Source organism: Anolis carolinensis, unplaced genomic scaffold (genome assembly GCF_035594765.1).
Source record: "Anolis carolinensis isolate JA03-04 unplaced genomic scaffold, rAnoCar3.1.pri scaffold_14, whole genome shotgun sequence".
Lineage (NCBI taxonomy): Eukaryota > Metazoa > Chordata > Lepidosauria > Squamata > Dactyloidae > Anolis > Anolis carolinensis.
Window position 1 is genome coordinate 16,030,979 of NW_026943825.1, and position 17,915 is coordinate 16,048,893.

Below are 17,915 nucleotides of genomic sequence, written 5' to 3' on the forward strand. Positions count from 1 at the left end.
TCCTCTTTCCTCACTTACCCAACACTCGCTTATCCAACATTCTGGATTATCCAATGCATTTTTGGAGTCAATGTTTTCAATATATTGTGATATTTTGGTGCTAAATTCATAAATACAGTAATTACTACATAGCATAACTGCGTATAGAACTACTTTTTCCGCCAAATTTGTTGTCTAACATGTTTTGGTGCTTCATTTGTAAAATCATAACCTAATTTGATGTTTAATAGGTTCCTTAATCCTTATTATCCAAGATATTCACTTATCCAAGCTTCTGCCGGCCCATTTAGCTTGGATAAGTGAGACTCTACTGTATATAGATTGGAAGACAGCACTTAAAAGTAAACAAAGACAAGTCAAGACCAAACATAATATGCCATAGTTTTAATGTATTATAAAAACAGTATTATTTTTCCCAGATTATTTTTCTCAGTTGCCCGAGAGTTCCAGTTAATTGATAGCTGACTGCAATAATGATCCGGCGGGGCAGAATTGCAAGGAAAGTGCATCAGCTGCACGGCAGCAAATGCAAAAACACATCCGAAGGTTCTCTGCAAAACAGTATCTTTCTCCTGCAAGTCTTGCTCGTGCAAAAGCACATCCAGAGGTTGTCTGCAACACTATTTAGATTGCAATATATTTTTTTTGCAAGGTTAGAGGGAAAACACTTGTTCTTTTTCAGAGCCGGAGCCCCCGCCGGGCCAGGTCTTGCTTGGCCTCCCGGATCTGGTCCTGCAGCTCTTGGGCGGCCGCCTCGCAGTCGTTGAAGGTGGCCAAGCGGAAGCCCACCACGGCCAGAGAGAAGCAGCCAAAGGACACCAGTAGGTACGCGGGCAGCGGGCGGAGGACCTGGGGCCACGGGGCCGGAAGCGGGCGCAGGTCCAGCGGGTCCAGCGCCAGGACGGCCCACGCCACGCCAAAGAGGCCCAGGCTCCACAGGCAGCGCAGGAGCTTCGTCATGGTCTGCAAGGAAGGCGAGAAAGAAGGTTGACCACGTGCCGCAGAAGGAGAGATCTAGAGCAGGGGTCCTCAAACTTTTTAAGCCGAGGGCCGGTCCACAATCCTTCAGACTGTTGAGGGGCCGGATTATAATTTGGAAAAAAAAAATACAAACAAATTCCGATGCACACTGCACATGTCTTATTTGTAGTGCAAAAACAACAACAACAATGAAAGAACAATACAATATTGAAAAATAAAAACAATTTTAACCAACATACATTTATCAGGATTTCAATGGGAAGTGTGGTCCTGCTTCTGGCCAATGAGATAGTCACGTTAATTAGGGTGGTTGTTGTTGTTGTTGTTGTGTGCCTTCAAGTCATTTCAGACTTTGGGCGAGCCTAAGTCTAAAATTTATTTATTTATTTATTTATTATTTGCTGCATTTATTTACTACATTTGTATCACACCCTTCTCACCCCAAAGGGGACTCAGAGCAGCTGTATGTACATACAATATATTATATTATTAGCATCGCACAATATTAACATTATATATTACTATATTGAACTATACCACTATACTGTAATATTATTAGTAATATTATATGTAATATAGAATATATAATTAATGTTATTATATGGTACTATTATTAGTGTTATATTGTATTACATTATAATATTATTATCAATATTATATGTATATACAATATATTATATTATAAAACTGAAGGTGAGGGCCAGTTAAATGACCTCGGAGGGCCGCATCCGGCCCCCGGGCCTTAGTTTGGGGACCCCTGATCTAGAGTCACAAGGCACTATATATAAGACAAAGATCCACCCAGAGGAAAGGTGTTCTTACCAGACATCAAGGGAACCACTGGCCGCATAGGCAAACTGATGAAGAAGCACAACCTACAAACTATCTCCAGACCCACCAAGAAAATCCAACAAATGCTACGGTCAGTGAAAGACAAGAGGAATCCTCTCTCTGCAGCAGTCTACCGTATCCCATGCAGCTGTGGACAAGTATACATAGGGACCACCAAACACGAGTCAAAGAACATGAAAGGCACTGCAGACTCACTCAACCAGAGAAATCAGCCATAGCAGAGCACTTGAACCAACCTGAACACAGGATATTATTTGAGAACACAGAAATGCTGGACCACTCCAACAACTATCATGTCAGACGACACAGAGAAGCCATTGAAATCCACAAGCATGTGGACAACAGAAAGGAGGAAACCATGAAAATGAACAAAATCTGGCTACCAGTATTAAACTCAAAAATCAAAACAGTAGATGGGAAGCAACACTCTGAGGGCAGAGGAGCCCCAAGGACGACTAATGACTGAACAAAGGATGCCTCCCAGGCAAGAGACAAACTTTTCCAATGCTAATTAGGGTGATTAACTGAAACATTAATGATGGCTTCCAACTGACAAAGGACCCTTGCCACACCCCGGACTCTCCACAGATAATATTTTTTTCCTTTCCTTGCCTAGTTTATCCATACGTCACAACCTCTGAGGATGCCTGCCATAGATGTGGGTGAAACGTCAGGAGAGAATACTTCTGGAACATGGCCACACAGCCCAAAAGACACACAACAACCCATTATATATACTAGCTGTGCCCAGCCACGCGTTGCTGTGGCAAAATGGTGGTGGTATTGGTTAAAAATTGTTGTGTAATTTTTATTTGACGTTATTTGTATTTTTAAATTATTTTTATTGTAAGTTATCTTTTTATTTATTATATTTTATTATTTTCTTGTATTATTTTTAGTTATTTTCTGTTATTATAGTATTTTATTGTATTAATTTTTTAGTATTTTTAATTATTTTTAGTGTTTTTTATTATTTTTTATTGGGTTGCTAGGAGACCAAGTTGGAGGAGCTTAGCCTTCTAACGCAGCAATTGGATAAAAGCAATCATTCCTCTCCCTCTAACTAGGACTTTATTTTTCTTTTCTTTCTGTTGTATCAACCTACAGGTGTGGATGATGGGTTGTGTTGTCAAATTTCGAGGTTGGGGGCCTGTAGTTTTGTTGTTTTGTGGGTCGCCATGATGCCATCACTCTTTTATATAGATAGATAATAATGCTAATATTGTGCTATGCTAATAATGTAATATATTGTATATACATATAATATTGATAATATTACAATGTAAAACAATATAATACTAATAATGATACAATATAATAATATTATAGATTATATATTAAATGAAATATTACTAATAATATTACAGTATACAGTAGAGTCTCACTTATCCAACATAAACGGGCCGGCAGAACATTGGATAAGCGAATATGTTGGATAATAAGGAGGGATTAAGGAAAGCCTATTAAACATCAAATTACAAATGAAGCACCAAGACATCATGTTATACAACAAATTTGACAGAAAAAGTAGTTCAATACGCAGTAATGTTATGTAGTAATTACTGTATTTACGAATTTTTATACCATACCACTATACTGCAATATTATTAGTAATAGTACATGTAATATATAACATACAATTATAACAATGTATTATTATTATATGGCATCTGTCCTACCTACCGATGCATCTATCTATGTATCTATCTTCTTTGGCGGATTTGAAGCCACGACTGGACGGACATCTGTCGGGAGGGATTGAATGGTGTCTTCATCCAAAAGCAGAAGTAGATTGGACTGGATGGCCCTTGGAGTCCTACTGTAGGATTCTATCTATTTATCCATCCATCCATCATCCTGTGACTTAGACAATACCTGCAAACAGAACCAGACCAGAACCAGAGGCCCACTTACCTGGCTACCTCAGCTGCGCCTGCGCACTGCTTCTCCTCCGGCTCTTCCTTCCCAGCCTGCGCGTGCGTGACGTCACCGCTCCCCCTTCCAATCCCCGCCTCCGCTGCGAGCCGTTTCCCCGTCGCGCGCGTGACGTCACCTCCCGCTCCTCCAATCGCCGCCTCCGCTTGCCGCGGAGGCTTCCTTTGCTCTGACAGGACCGCCGGCGCCATTTTTGACCCGGTTCTGTCTCCCCGTGCGGACATCAGGCCACGTCTTCTGGGTATATTTATTTGTCGTCTCCGAAGCGAACCTACCGAGGGTACAAATTGTAATGTGTTTGAAAACACAAACAAAATTTTTACTTATTTATTATTTATTGGCGGCCTTTATATCCTGCCCTTCTCACCCCGAATACATATATACATATATATACATCCAGTATATTATATCATTAGCATAGTACAATATTAGCATTATATATTACTACAAGTTCCTTCCGATTACCTAATTTGATGTTTAATTGGCTTTTCCTGAATCCCTTCTTATTATCCAACATATTCACTTATCCTGCCGGCCTGTTTGCGTTGGATAAGTGAGACTCTACTGTATATTTCCAATCTTATATTATCTGCTCAGAACTGGATTATATGAGGCCCCTTCTTCACAGCTGTATAAAATGCACACTGAAGTGGATTATATGGCAGTGTGGAGTCAAGATAATCCAGTGCAAAGCAGATAATATAAGATTATAAATGGGTTATATAGCTGTGTGGAAGGGCCTTGAGTCTACACTGCCATATAATCCAGTGCAAATTAGATAATCTGTGGAAGAAGTCTAAGTGAGGCCTAAATCTGCCTGTCCCCTAACTGAAACCTGGCTGTCCCTTGGTTGCTAGGCAACCAAGTGGGCAGAGATTAGCCCTCTAAACTGGCAGCAATTGGATAAAAAAAATTATTGCTCTCCCTCTAATTAGGACTTTATTTTTCTTTTCTTTTTGTTGTATCAACCTTGAGGCGTGGATGATGGGTTGTGTTGTCAAATTTTGAGGTTGGGGGGGCCTGTACTTTTGTTGTTTTGTGAATTGCCGTGATGCCATCACTCTTTTATATATATAGATAGAAGATATTGTACTAGACCATCATACTTCAATATTATTAATAATATTATATGTAATACTGTTTTATTATTATACTATTGTTATACTATTATTATACTATTATTTGCAGTAGTATAATAATATAATGTAATATATATTATTATATAATATATATAATAATAGTATAATAATAGTATAACAATAGAATATGTAATACTGTATTACTATTATACTATTGTTATACTATTATTATACAGTAGAGTCTCACTTATCCAAGCCTCGCTTATCCAAGCTTCTGGATTATCCAAGCCATTTTTGTAGTCAATGTTTTCAATATATTGTGATATTTTGGTGTTAAATTCGTAAATTCAGTAATTACAACATAACATTACTGCGTATTGAACTACTTTTTCTGTCAAATTTGTTGTCTAACATGATGTTTTGGTGCTTAATTTGTAAAATCATAATCTAACTTGATGTTTAATAGGCTTTTCCTTAATCCCTCCTTATTATCCAAGATATTCGCTTTTCCAAGCTTCTGCTGGCCAGTTTAGCTTGGATAAGTGAGACTCTACTGTACTATTATACTACTACCATTCTTCTTCTTATTATTATTATTATACTATTATTATACTACTACAGTAGAGTCTCACTTATCCAACGTTCTGGATTATCCAACGCATTTTTGGAGTCAATGTTTTCAATACATCGTGATATTTTGGTGCTAAATTCGTAAATACAGTAATTACTATGTAAGCATTACTGCATATTAAACTACTCTTTCTGTCAAATTTGTTGTATAATCTGATGTTTTGGTGCTTAATTTGTAAAATCATAACCTAATTTGTTGTCGAAGGCTTTCATGGCTGGGATCACAGGGTTGTTGTATGTCTTTCGGGCTGTGTGGCCATGTTCCAGAAGCATTCTCTCCTGACGTATCGCCCACATCTATGGCAGGCATCCTCAGAGGTTGTGAGGTATGGAGAAAACTAAGCAAACTAATATATTAACCTCTTTGCTTAGTTTTCTCCATACCTCACAACCTCTGAGGATGCCTGCCATAGATGTGGGCGATACGTCAGGAGAGAATGCTTCTGGAACATGGCCACACAGCCCGAAAGACATACAACAACCCCATAACCTAATTTGATGTTTAATAGGCTTTTCCTTGATCCCTCCTTATTATCCAACATATTCTTAATTATTATTAAGAATTAATTATTATCATGTACGCTGGAACTCAATCGACAGACCCAGTTTTTTGAACTGAACACGCCTACTTGTATTTTATAATGTGTTTTATGAATACTGATGTAATGTTAATAATTTTTAACTGATTTATATTGCACTGTATAATTTTTATATATGCGTTTTATTGTAAGCCGCCCTGAGTCCCCTGTTGGGTGAGAAGGGCGGGATATAAATATTGTAATAAATAAATAAATATTCACTTATCCAACATTCTGCCGGCCCGTTTATGTTGGATAAGTGAGACTCTATATAATAATTATTATTATATTGTATTATTAGTGTTATATTGTGATACATTATAATATTGTTATAAATATTATATGTGTATACAATATATTATATTACAGTAGAGCAGGGGTCCCCAAACTAAGGCCCGGGGGCCAGATGCGGCCCTCCAAAGTCATTTACCTGGCCCCTGCCCTCATTTATAATATAATATTTTTATATCAGTTTTAATAATATAATATATTGTATATACATGTGATATTGGTAATAATATTATCATTTTATACAATATAATATTAATAATAATAATACCATATAATAATATTAATTATATGTTAAATATTACATATAATATTACAGTATAGTGGTATAGTTCAATATAGTAATATATAATGCTAATATTGTACTATGCTAATAATATAATATATTGTATGTACATACAGCTGCTCTCAGTTCCCTTCAGGGTGAGAAGGGTGGGATATAAATGTAGTAAATAAATGTAGTAAATGAATAAATAAATAATTTTGGACTTAGGCTCGCCCAAAGTCTGAAATGACTTGAAGGCACACAACAACAACAATCCTAATTAACCTGACTATCTCATTGGCCAGAAGCAGGCCCACATTTCCTATTGAAATCCTGATAGGTTTATGTTGGTTAAAATTATTTTCATTTTTAAATATTGTATTGGTCTTTCATTGTTATTGTTATTGTTTAGCACTACAAATAAGATATGTGCAGTGTGCATAGGAATTTTTTTGTTTTTTGTTTTTTGTTTTTGTTTTCAAATGATAATTTGGCCCCTCAACAGTCTGAAGGATGGTAGACCGGCCCTCTGCTTTAAAAGTTTGAGGACCCCTGCAGTAGAGTCTCACTTATCCAAGCACTCGCTGTTAGCTCCAGCTTCTGCCAACCTAGCAGTTTGAAAACATGCCAGTGTGAGTTCTGCAAGTTCAGCAATTCAGTGCTTTAACACACTTCGCCACCCTAACTACAAGGCAGGTGCAAAAAAAAATCAGGAATGGTCCCTGGGGTCTCTTCTCAGTCTATGATTCTAGGATTCTGTCATGCTTTCCTGGCTCAAAGGCCTCTTTCGTGCCCGGTCTTTCCGCTTTGTGCCAATGTGAGAACTGGGTTCCCAGACGGGCCCCTGTTTATCACCAGTCTTTCCTTTTGCCTCCACCTTCTTTTGTGAAGCCGAAGCCAGGACCCGGTTGCTCAAAGCGCTGGGAACTGACCGCTCTGAGGTTCCCACTGACCGTCCAGCCAGTGTCTGAGACACAACACAGACTTGGTGCCAAGGCCCTGGACGCTTATACGGGGCCTTTCCTCAGAAATGGGGAGGTGAGTTAGGATGGTGTTGGTGCTGGACGCTGCCCAGAGAAGTGTGCTTTTCCAAGCCAGAGCCCTACTGACCACCCCCTCATTGAGTTCCCACCATAGGTGCCCAATTCCAGCAAATGCAGCTATAAACAGCGAGGTTTCTCGCTCTGTGGCAACACCTTGGCAGGAAGCATCTGTTTCCCTCTCGAGTCCGGCCTCGGCCTGGGAGAAGGACGCCGGCCAAAGAGGCCTGGAGTGAGTTGTTATTTGATAGATAAGTTTCCTTTATTTCCAAGCTGGGAATAGAAACAGGAGAGCGGGATTAGTTTTGGGAAACATCCGGACATTTCACCAGTACCGTTGTCTTCTTTATCTATTTCTTCCGTCTATACTGTAGAGCTGATGCAGTTTTGCACCACTTGGATGCTGGGAATTTGTAGTTTTACAAAATAATAATAATACCACTTCTCCTTGCAGCTCAGAGCGGGGTACAACATGATAAACAGATCCAATAGTAGTAGTAGTAGTAGTAGTAGTAGTAATAAATTTATTATCCACTTCTCACTGCTCAAAGTGGGATACAACATGATAAATAGATCCAATAATAATGGTAATAATAAATTTATTACCCATCTTTCCTTATAGCTCAAGGGTACAACAGGATAAATAGATCCTATTATTATTATTATTATTATTATTATTATTATTATTACAGTATTATTATTATTATTATTATTATTATTATTATTATTTTATTATGACACAGCAAACAAGATAGATATGCTGGATTTTGTATCACAAAGTCACAAGTCGAACACTTCCCAAGTGTCTAGGAATGTGATGTATTTTCAGATGATGCGTACAGATCCCAGTAGGGTGGCCTTTTTCAGTTGGCAGATCGTGATTTTATTATTATTATTTTATTGTATGACACAGAAAACAAGATAGACATGCTGGATTTCGTTTCACAAAATCACAAGTTCAACACTTCCCAAGTGTCTAGGACTGTGTGATATATTTTCGGATGATGCTGCAGATCCCTGTCGGGTGGCCTTTTGCAGTTGGCAGATCATAATTTTGTCAATGTCTATTGTTTCCAAATGCTGGCTGAGATCTTTTGGCACGGCACCCAATGTGCCGATCACCACCGGGACCACCTGTACTGGTTTCTGCCAGAGTCTTTGAAGTTCAGTCTTGAGGTCCTGATAGCGGCTGAGTTTTTCCTGTATTATTATTATTATTATTATTATTATTATTATTATTATTATTATTATTATTATTATTTCCTGCCTTTCTTTGCAGCTCAAGGCTGGGTACAACATGATAAATAGATCTAATAATAATAATAATAATAATAATAATACTTTTATTGCCCTTCTCTCCTTGTTGCTCAAGGGTACAACATGGTAAATAGATCCAAGATATTTGCACATTTTGATCTAGTTTTCCAATGAATTTCTCATCATTGAATCTCAACCAACTTTGTGGCAGCCACAAAAAAACAAAGTTTCTGGGGCAGAGCGACTACTTTCAAAAGAAGTATCCCGCAATTAAACAGGAAATAACACTTTCAAACCAGGAACAGATAGAGAAGCTGGATAGTGCTGGCCCTTTACATGGCATGGACCCTGAGGGTCAGGTTTGGCATCATGCGCTAAGTGGGACAAGTGTGGTCTCCCAAAAACCTTTGTTTGTGCACTGACTTTAGGTGGGAGAAACAAAAGGATATCTTCAATGAGCCTTGCTACACTCGGGGAGTTGCCGCGTGTTAAATGCAGCCGATATGAGGCAGGTTCAGAACAGGGCCCTCTGGGCATGCACAGAGACCTTTCCTCCGATAACAGCCCCCCTCTTGGTGCCTCTGCCTCCCACTTTGCAGACTTGGGGTGCCTCTTCTGCCTTTCCTCCCTTCAGGCACGGGTCCAGGAATGTGTCTGCTGTCTCTGGAGATAGGCAGAGACTCCCGGAGGAAGGGAGATTGAGATCAAAAACGCTGAAGCCGACAAACCTGGGCCTTTGGCGGGAAGGTGGACTCCGCCACTGCCTTTGGGGGTCTTTGCTATTAAGTACTTGCATTTCCAAAACCCCAGGAGATTGGTGAGGACTGGAAACTTTGTTGGCTTAGAGTTGGAAGAGACCCCAGAGGTCATCAAGTAAGGATGAAGCATGAGGATCTTGGACAAATGGAATTAATTATATATACATTTTTAAGGTTTTTATTACCCTGTTTCCCCTAAAATAAGACATTCCCAGAAAATAAGACCTAGTAGAAGTTTTACTGAATTGCTAAATATAAAGCCTCCCCCAAAAATAAGACCTAGCAAAGTTTTTGTTTGGAAGCATGCCCGCCAAACAGAACGCCAGAGCTTGCAGGATCGATAAATGTACATACCATAGAGTGTTGTACATGTAAATATTGGTAGTAACAAAAAATTCTTGACAGGATTCACAGTTTGCCTGGTTATGCTGGTTTGTGATGACAACTACTGTACAGTATATAATAAATGTTCATTTTTTTGTTCAACAATAAATATGAATTCTTCTTCATGGAAAAATAAGACATCCCCTGAAAATAAGACCTAGAGCATCTTTGGGAGCAAAAATTAATATAAGACACTGTCTTATTTTCAGGGAAACACAGTATGTGTTTTAACAATGTTATTAATGGATCTGTTTATATTGTTTTGTTTTTATGATTGCATTTTGGGCATTCAATTTTGCCAATTTTTGTAAGCCGCCCTGAGATCCCTTGGGTGAGAAGGGCGGTGTATAAATGTTGTAAATAAATAAATAATAAATAAATCCCCATTCTACCAGGCAGGAAACACAATCTAATCCTCCCCGACAGATGGCCATCCAGCATCTTTCAAAGCTTCCAAAGAAGCAGTTCCACCAGACTGCAAGGCAGTGAGTTCCACTGATGAACAGCTCTTACGGACTAAAAGGAGCACAGAGTACGATATCGTCAGCGTATTGCAGTTCTGTCACAAAAGTCATTGCAGCCTGACTTTTGGCTTTCATCCTGCAGAAGCAGTGGGTCAAGGAGTGTTGCTTTACCAATGCAACAGCCTTCCTTCCTTCCTTCTTTTCTTCCCTATGTCTATGTGAGCACAAACACATGCTCCCTGTTAACTCCCATATGACTTCACATGTTCTGGTTTTCCCATCTCTCTTTTTGCCTTTTCCCCTCCCTCCCTCCGGATGATTAATTGCTCCCTGGCAAATATTTACTGAGAGGCAAATCCTGCTGGGTTGCACAGCAAGCGCTGAAAGCAGCGTCATAATGCTAAGTAGCCCGGTTTTGGAAGGGCGTGGATCTGTGTGGGAATATCTCTCGGAGCGTGTGAAAGGCAGGCTGCGTTCTGTCAGCTGTCTCCCAGTCTGCCCAGCTCAGCACTTCCCCTCCGCTGCCTGGCACCAGCCTCACCAGTCGCTCCCGCCCAGATTTTGGAGGCGCTGGGGATGGACCTCAGAGCATTTAGTTGTCCATTCTGGTTGCAAGGCAATAATAATAATAATAATAATAATAATAATAATAATAATAATAATAATAACAACAACAACAACAACAACAACACAGCAGACAAAGAATCAGTACAAGAAAACTGCACTACAAACTAGAGCTGACAGCTGGCACAACAAAACACTGCATGGAAAGTGCCGTGCCAAAAGATCTCAGCCGCCATTTGGAAACAATAGACATTGACAAAATTACGATCTGTCAACTGCAAAAGGCCACCCTACTGGGATCTGCACGCATCATCCGAAAATACATCACACAGTCCTAAACGCTTGGTAAGTGTTCGACTTGTGATTTTGTGATATGAAATCCAGCATGTCTGTCTTGTTTGCTGTATCATACAATAATAAAAACACAGCAGACAAAGAATCAGTACAAGAAAACCGCACTACAAACTAGAGCTGACAGCTGACACAACAAAGCAATGCATGGAAAGTTCCTTGACAAAATTGAAGGAAAAGCTGATAAGGAGAAGACCTGGCTCTGGCTCACGAATGGGACCCTGAAGAAGGAGACAGAAGGCCTGATCCTTGCAGCCCAGGAGCAAGACATCAGGACAAAGGCAATTAAGGCCAAGATTGAAAAATCAGCTGATGACCCAAAATGCAGACTGTGCAAGGAAACCGACGAAACCATGGATCATATCCTCAGCTGCTGTAAGAAAATTGCACAGACAGACTACAAACAGAGGCACAACTATGTGGCCCAAATGATTCATTGAGGAGTTTGAGGAGTTTCTGATTTTTGACTTCAATCAAAGCAGGTTCTTCACTTTGCTTTACATCTTCTGCCAGGGCATGTTCTTCTTCTTTGACTGCTTGTTTGACTTGCAAGAGTCCTCTGCCCCCTGATCTTCTAGGCAGATATAGCCGGTCAACATCACTGTGAGGGTGCAGTGAATGATGAATGATCATGAGTTTTTTTGTTTTTCTGTCCAAATTGTTGTTGTTATTATTATTATTATTATTATTATTATTATTATTATTATTATTATTATTATTATTATCTGTGTGAGTCTCTGGTAAGGTATAAAATTGGGAGGGAAGTAATTAAAATTAATTTATTTGCGGATGATGCCATGGTTCTAATGGCATCTCCATAACAAGGTATCTGTGTGACGTTTCAGGCTTCCCGATCTCCACGTCAAGCCCATGCAGGTTGCGAGAAGCCACGTGTGGCAAAGGAGTGAGAGTGAATCAGGCCCGGTTTGCAAACATGTGTCTGGTCGCACAAAGCCGAGGACAAGAAGGGGGTTTCCGGCTCCTTCCAGACACCAACGCGGCGTGTTTTCGGCGCTCAGGCCTGCTCCGACTCGCCCGCTTTCCCTTGGATCTTCCCGATGCTTTGCCACAGGCCTGGGCACATCTCCGGAGAGAAAGCAAGCAGCTGGGACAACTGGTTTTCTGTGGCTTGTCCTCCTCCGTCCCCGCATCTCGCTGCACAGCAATGTAAACATCATGCCAAGCGGAGGGAATGTTTTGCTTTTGTGGCAAAGCTCGGTCCCAACGCTTGCAAAATCAGCAGAGAGGATGTGGCCTCCCCCGGTTGCTTTTTTCCCCCTTGCATTCGCCGCCCGTGTCTCTGAAGACAACGCATTGCTTCTAGACCCGAAAGACGACAATAACAACACCACCACGATGCAACACCCAGCTGCGGCCGTGACTCAGTGTCTGCGGAGTCTGGAAGGGGATTTTTGGGGGCAGCGGAATCGTAGGATTGGAAGAAACCCCAACTTCTGTCATAAATGCACACTCAAATCCCTCTCGACAGAGAGCCAGCCTGGATCTAGATCAAGGGTCCTCAAACTTTTAAAGCAGAGGGCCGGTCCACAATCCTTCAGACTGTGGAGGGGCCGAATTATCATTACCTGAACAAATTCCTATGCACACTGCACATGTCTTATTTGTAGTGCAAAACAACAACAACAACGAAAGAACAGTACAATATTTAAAAATGAAAACATTTGTAACCCACATAAACCTATCAGGATTTCAATAGGAAGTGTGGGCCTGCTTCTGGCCAATGAGATAGTCAGGTTAATTAAGATTGTTGTTGTTGTGTGTCTTCAAGTCATTTCAGACTTTGAGTGAGCCTAGGTCTAAAATTATTTATTTATTCATTTACTACATTTATTTATTACATTTATATCCCGCCCTTCTCACCCTGAAGGGGACTCAGAACAGCTGTATGTACATACAATATACAGTAGAGTCTCGCTTATCCAACGTAAACGGGCCAGCAGAACGTTGGATAAGCGAATATGTTAAATTGTGTAATGATATGTTGTTTTATATTTTGTCATATTGTATGGTTTTGGGCATGGCCCCATTTAAGCCGCCCTGAGTCCCCGTTGGGGAGATGGTGGCGGGGTATAAACAAAGTTTATTATTATTATTATTATTATTATTATTATTATTATTATTATTATTTTGGATAATAAGGAGAGATTAAGGAAAAGCCTCTTAAACATCAAATTAGGTTATGATTTTACAAATTAAGCACCAAAACATCATGTTATACAACAAATTGGACAGAAAAAGTAGTTCAATATGTAATAATGCTATGTAGTAATTACTGTATTTACGAATTTAGCACCGAAATATCACGATATATTGAAAACATTGACTACAAAAATGCGTTGGATAATCCAGAACGTTGGATAAGCGAGTGTTGGATAAGTGAGACTCTACTGTATTATATTATTAGCATAGCACAATATTAGCATTATACATTACTATATTGAACTATACCACTATACTGTTATATATATATATATATATATATATATATATATATATATATATATATATATATGATGTGTGTGTGTGTGTGTGTGTGTGTGTGTGTGTGTGTGTATATAGATATATATATATATATGAGTGATGGAATCCTGGCGACCGACAAAACAACAAAACTAAACACCCACCAACCTCGAAAATTGATAGCACAACCCCTCATCCATGCCTCTAGGTTGATACAACAAAAAGAAAAGAAAAATAAAATTAGAGGGACTCCTGATCTAGACACTCCAGTCCTTTGGGTGCAAAACCGCATTGGCCTTTGTTGCTGCTGCATCCCAGTTAAAGGAGATCCATTCTGCTTCCAGAAAAACGAGGGGCCTGTTTCCAACACCCGATAGGAAATAATGCTCAAAAAGTCCCAAGTGTCGGGGAGGCTTCAGGCTGCAAAACAAGACAAAGATTTCCGCTGGAGGCAATGCATCTCAATGGGGAAGGGGGTCTAGCAAGATTGCACTCTCGCTCTGCTTTATATTTACACTCTTGTGAAGACCGATATAAAGATAGGCCGAGGAGAAACACTGATAAAGGATCCTCTTGCCTGTCTTGACTAGAGCCGTCTTTACCCCAGTTCAAATTATATCTGAAATCAGCCCATTGATTTATGACCTTCTTGCAAAACTTGTGCTCCTGTCCAGTTTTAGCAGCAGCTGGAACTGTTGTTGTTGTTGTTGTTGTTACTGGGCTTCCTTATGGTTTTAGCAGCAGCTGGAATGATGATGATGATGATGATTATTATTATTATTACTGGGCTTCCTTCTGGTTCGCAGCGCAGGAGACTAATATTTTTCTTATTAATATTATATTTATTTATACCCTGCTTTATCTCTCCCAAAGGAGACTATATAACTATTATTATTATTATTATTATTATTATTATTATTATTATTATGTATTTAAAGTAGCTATGCATCTATTATTATTATTATTTCATTATGATTTTATTGTATGACACAGCAAACGAGATAGATATGCTGGATTTCATATCACAAAATCACAAGTCGAACACTTCCCAAGCGTTTAGGACTGTGTGATGTATTTTTGGATGATGCGCACAGATCCCAGAATTATTATTATTATTATTATTATTATTATTATTATTATTATTACTGGGCTTCCTTCTGGTTCGCAGCGCAGGAGCCTCATATTTTTCTTATTAATATTATATTTATTTATACCCTGCTTTATCTCTCCCAAAGGAGACTCAAAGTGGCTATGTAACTTATTATTATTATTATTATTATTATTATTATTATTATTATTATTATTATTATGTATTTAAAGTAGCTATGCATCTATTATTATTATTTTTTTTTTATTGTATGACACAGCAATCAAGATCGATATGCTGGATTTCGTATCACAAAATCACAAGTCGAACACTTCCCAAGTGTCTAGGACTGTGTGATTTATTATTATTATTATTATTATTATTATTATTATTATTATTATTATTATTATTATTATTATGACACAGCAAACAACATAGATATGCTGCGTACAGATCCCAGTCGGGTGGCCTTTTGCAGTTGGCAGATTGTCTATTGTTTCCAAATGCCGGCTGAGATCTTTTGGCATGGCACCCAGTGTGCCCATCACCACCGGGACCACCTGCACTGGTTTCTGCCAGAGTCTTTGCAGTTCAATCTTGAGGTCCTGAGTTTTTCCTGTTGTTTTTCGTCAATGCAACTGTCACCTGATGGCGACATCAATGATCCAAACCTTTTTCTTTTCCACAACTGTGATGTCTGGTGTGTTGTGTTCCAGAACTTTGTCAGTCTGGATTCGGAAGTCCCACAGTATCTTTGCGTGCTCATTTTCCAATACTTTTGCAGATTTGTGATCCCACCAGTTCTTTACTGCTGGCAGGTGGTATTATTATTATTAATATTGTTATTATTGGGCTTCCTTCTGTTTTGCAGCACTTTGGAACTTAAAGCTCTCTCAGACGGTCCTGGAGCGACCCCTGCTGGCGTGCCCTGCTCTTGCAGAGGGGAAATGCAGAGCCCAGATGAGTATAAAATCCCAGAGATGGAAGGGGTCCCCCAAAGGACATCCAGTCCGACCCCTTTCTGCCTCCATGCAGGAAAACCCTCCTGACAAATGGCCATCCCGCCTCGTAGACTTTAGCAGGTTCATGCAAGAAATAGGGACGTAGAATCAGAGACTCCTAGAATTAGAAGGGACCCTCTTCCCCAAAGAGCATCCAGTTCAACCCCATTCTGCCAGGCAGGAAAAGCACAGTGATAATAATAATAATAATAATAATAATAATAATAATAATAATAATAATAATAATGCAGACTGTGCAAGGAAGCTGACGAAACCATGGATCATCTCCTCAGCTGCTGTAAGAAAATCGCACAGACAGACTACAAACAGAGGCACAACCATGTGGCCCAATTGATTCATTGGAACTTAGGCCTCAAGTACCACCTCCCAGCAGCAAAGAAGTGGTGGGATCACAAACCTGCAAAAGTCTTGGCTTTGTGGGTCTAGGAGGTTGGACTCAATGATCTCTATCTCCTTTGTGGGCCTTCAACAAACTACCAGACCTTGACTTTGAGGGTCAGGAGGTTAGACTAGATGACCTCTAGGTCCTGTGTGGGCCTGTAAAGCATTAGGTGAGCCTTGGCTACTGGTCGGCTTGGCTTTGAGGGCCAGGAGGCTGGACTGTATGACCTCTAGGACCCTTTTGCTAGGAGGTTGTTCTAGATAGACTCTAGGTCCTTAGTGGGCCTGTAAACCATTAGATGGGCCTTGTCTATGATGGTGTGCCTTGGCTTTGAGGGGCAGTAGGTTGGTCTAGATGACCTCTAGGACCCTTTTGCTAGGATGTTGGACTAGATGACCTCTAGGTCCTTTGCCAGTAGATGGACTAGATGACGTGTAGGACCCTTTTGCCAGGAGGCTGGACTGGATGACCTCTAGGACCCTTTGGCTAGGAGGTTGGTCTAGATAGACTCTAGGTCCTTAGTGGGCCTGTAAACCATTAGATGGGCCTTGTCTATGATGGTGTGCCTTGGCTTTGAGGGGCAGTAGGTTGGTCTAGATAATAATAATAATAATAATAAAACTTTATTTATACCCCGCCACCATCTCCCCAACGGGGACTCGGGGCGGCTCACATGGGGCCATGCCCAAGACAATACAATAGACAAAATATAAAAACAACATATCAGAACAACATATAGATGACCTCTAGGACCCTTTTGCTAAGATGTTGGACTAGATGACCTCTAGGTCCTTTGCCAGTAGATGGACTAGATGACGTGTAGGACCCTTTTGCCAGGAGGCTGGACTGGATGACCTCTAGGACCCTTTGGCTAGGAGGTTGGTCTAGATGGACTCTAGGTCCTTAGTGGGCCTGTAAACCATTAGATGGGCCTTGGCTATATTGGTGTGACTTTGCTTTGAGGGGCAGTAGGTTGGACTAGATGACCTCTAGGACCCTTTTGCCAGGAGGCTGGACTGGATTACCTCTAGGACCCTTTTGCTAGGAGGTTGGTCTAGATAGATGCTAGGTCCTTAGTGGGCCTGTAAACCATTAGATGGGCTTTGGCTATATTGGTATGCCTTGGCTTTGAGGGGCAGTAGGTTGGTCTAGATGACCTCTAGGACCCTTTTGCCAGGAAGCTGGACTGGATGACGTCTAAGACCCTTTTGCTAAGAGGATGATCTTAAGGTCCTTTGCCAGTTGGTTGGCCTAGATGACCTCTAGATCCTTTGCCAGGAGGTCGACTAGATGACGTGTAGGACCCTTTTGCCAGGAGGCTGGACTGGATGACCTCTAGGACCCTTTTGCTAGAAGGATGACTTCTAGGCCCTTTGCCAGGAGGTTGGAATAGATGACCTCTAAGACCCTTTTGCCAGTTGGTTGGCCTAGATGACCTCTAGGTCCTTGGTGGGCCCCTAAAGCAGGAGATGGGCCTTGGCTATATTGGCGTGCCTTGGCTTTGGACTAGATAGCCT

The 17,915-nt window shown here is 40.3% G+C and overlaps 2 protein-coding genes across 3 annotated transcripts; one reads left to right on the forward strand and one right to left on the reverse strand.

Moving 5' to 3' along the window:
* Window positions 1-369: 369 nt before the first annotated feature.
* dpm3 (dolichyl-phosphate mannosyltransferase subunit 3, regulatory) lies at window positions 370-3,865 on the reverse strand. 2 transcript variants are annotated; one of them, XM_016999341.2, is made up of 2 exons: window positions 3,748-3,865; window positions 370-963 (listed from the first exon to the last, which is right to left on the reverse strand). In XM_016999341.2, exon 2 carries the CDS (start codon window positions 958-960, stop codon window positions 679-681), a length of 282 nt encoding a protein of 93 aa, XP_016854830.2. In that variant the 5' UTR covers window positions 961-963; window positions 3,748-3,865; the 3' UTR covers window positions 370-678. The 2 variants fall into 2 exon arrangements, with proteins under 2 accessions (XP_016854830.2, XP_003230686.2); XM_003230638.3 differs by lacking the exon at window positions 3,748-3,865 and adding an exon at window positions 3,517-3,741.
* Window positions 3,519-13,896, forward strand: LOC134294375 (uncharacterized). Its single transcript, XM_062965232.1, has 3 exons — window positions 3,519-3,532; window positions 3,702-4,009; window positions 12,272-13,896. Exons 1-3 carry the CDS (start codon window positions 3,519-3,521, stop codon window positions 12,595-12,597), a joined length of 648 nt encoding a protein of 215 aa, XP_062821302.1. The 3' UTR covers window positions 12,598-13,896.
* The last annotated feature ends 4,019 nt before the right edge of the window (window positions 13,897-17,915 follow it).

Coding starts and splice junctions, on each gene's coding strand:
- LOC134294375 (XM_062965232.1), top strand. Junction 4,010..12,271: donor CATCAGGCCACGTCTTCTGG/GTATATTTATTT, acceptor GTGACGTTTCAG/GCTTCCCGATCTCCACGTCA.
- dpm3 (XM_016999341.2), bottom strand. CDS start 960: ATGACGAAGCTCCTGCGCTGCCTGTGGAGCCTGGGCCTCTTTGGCGTG.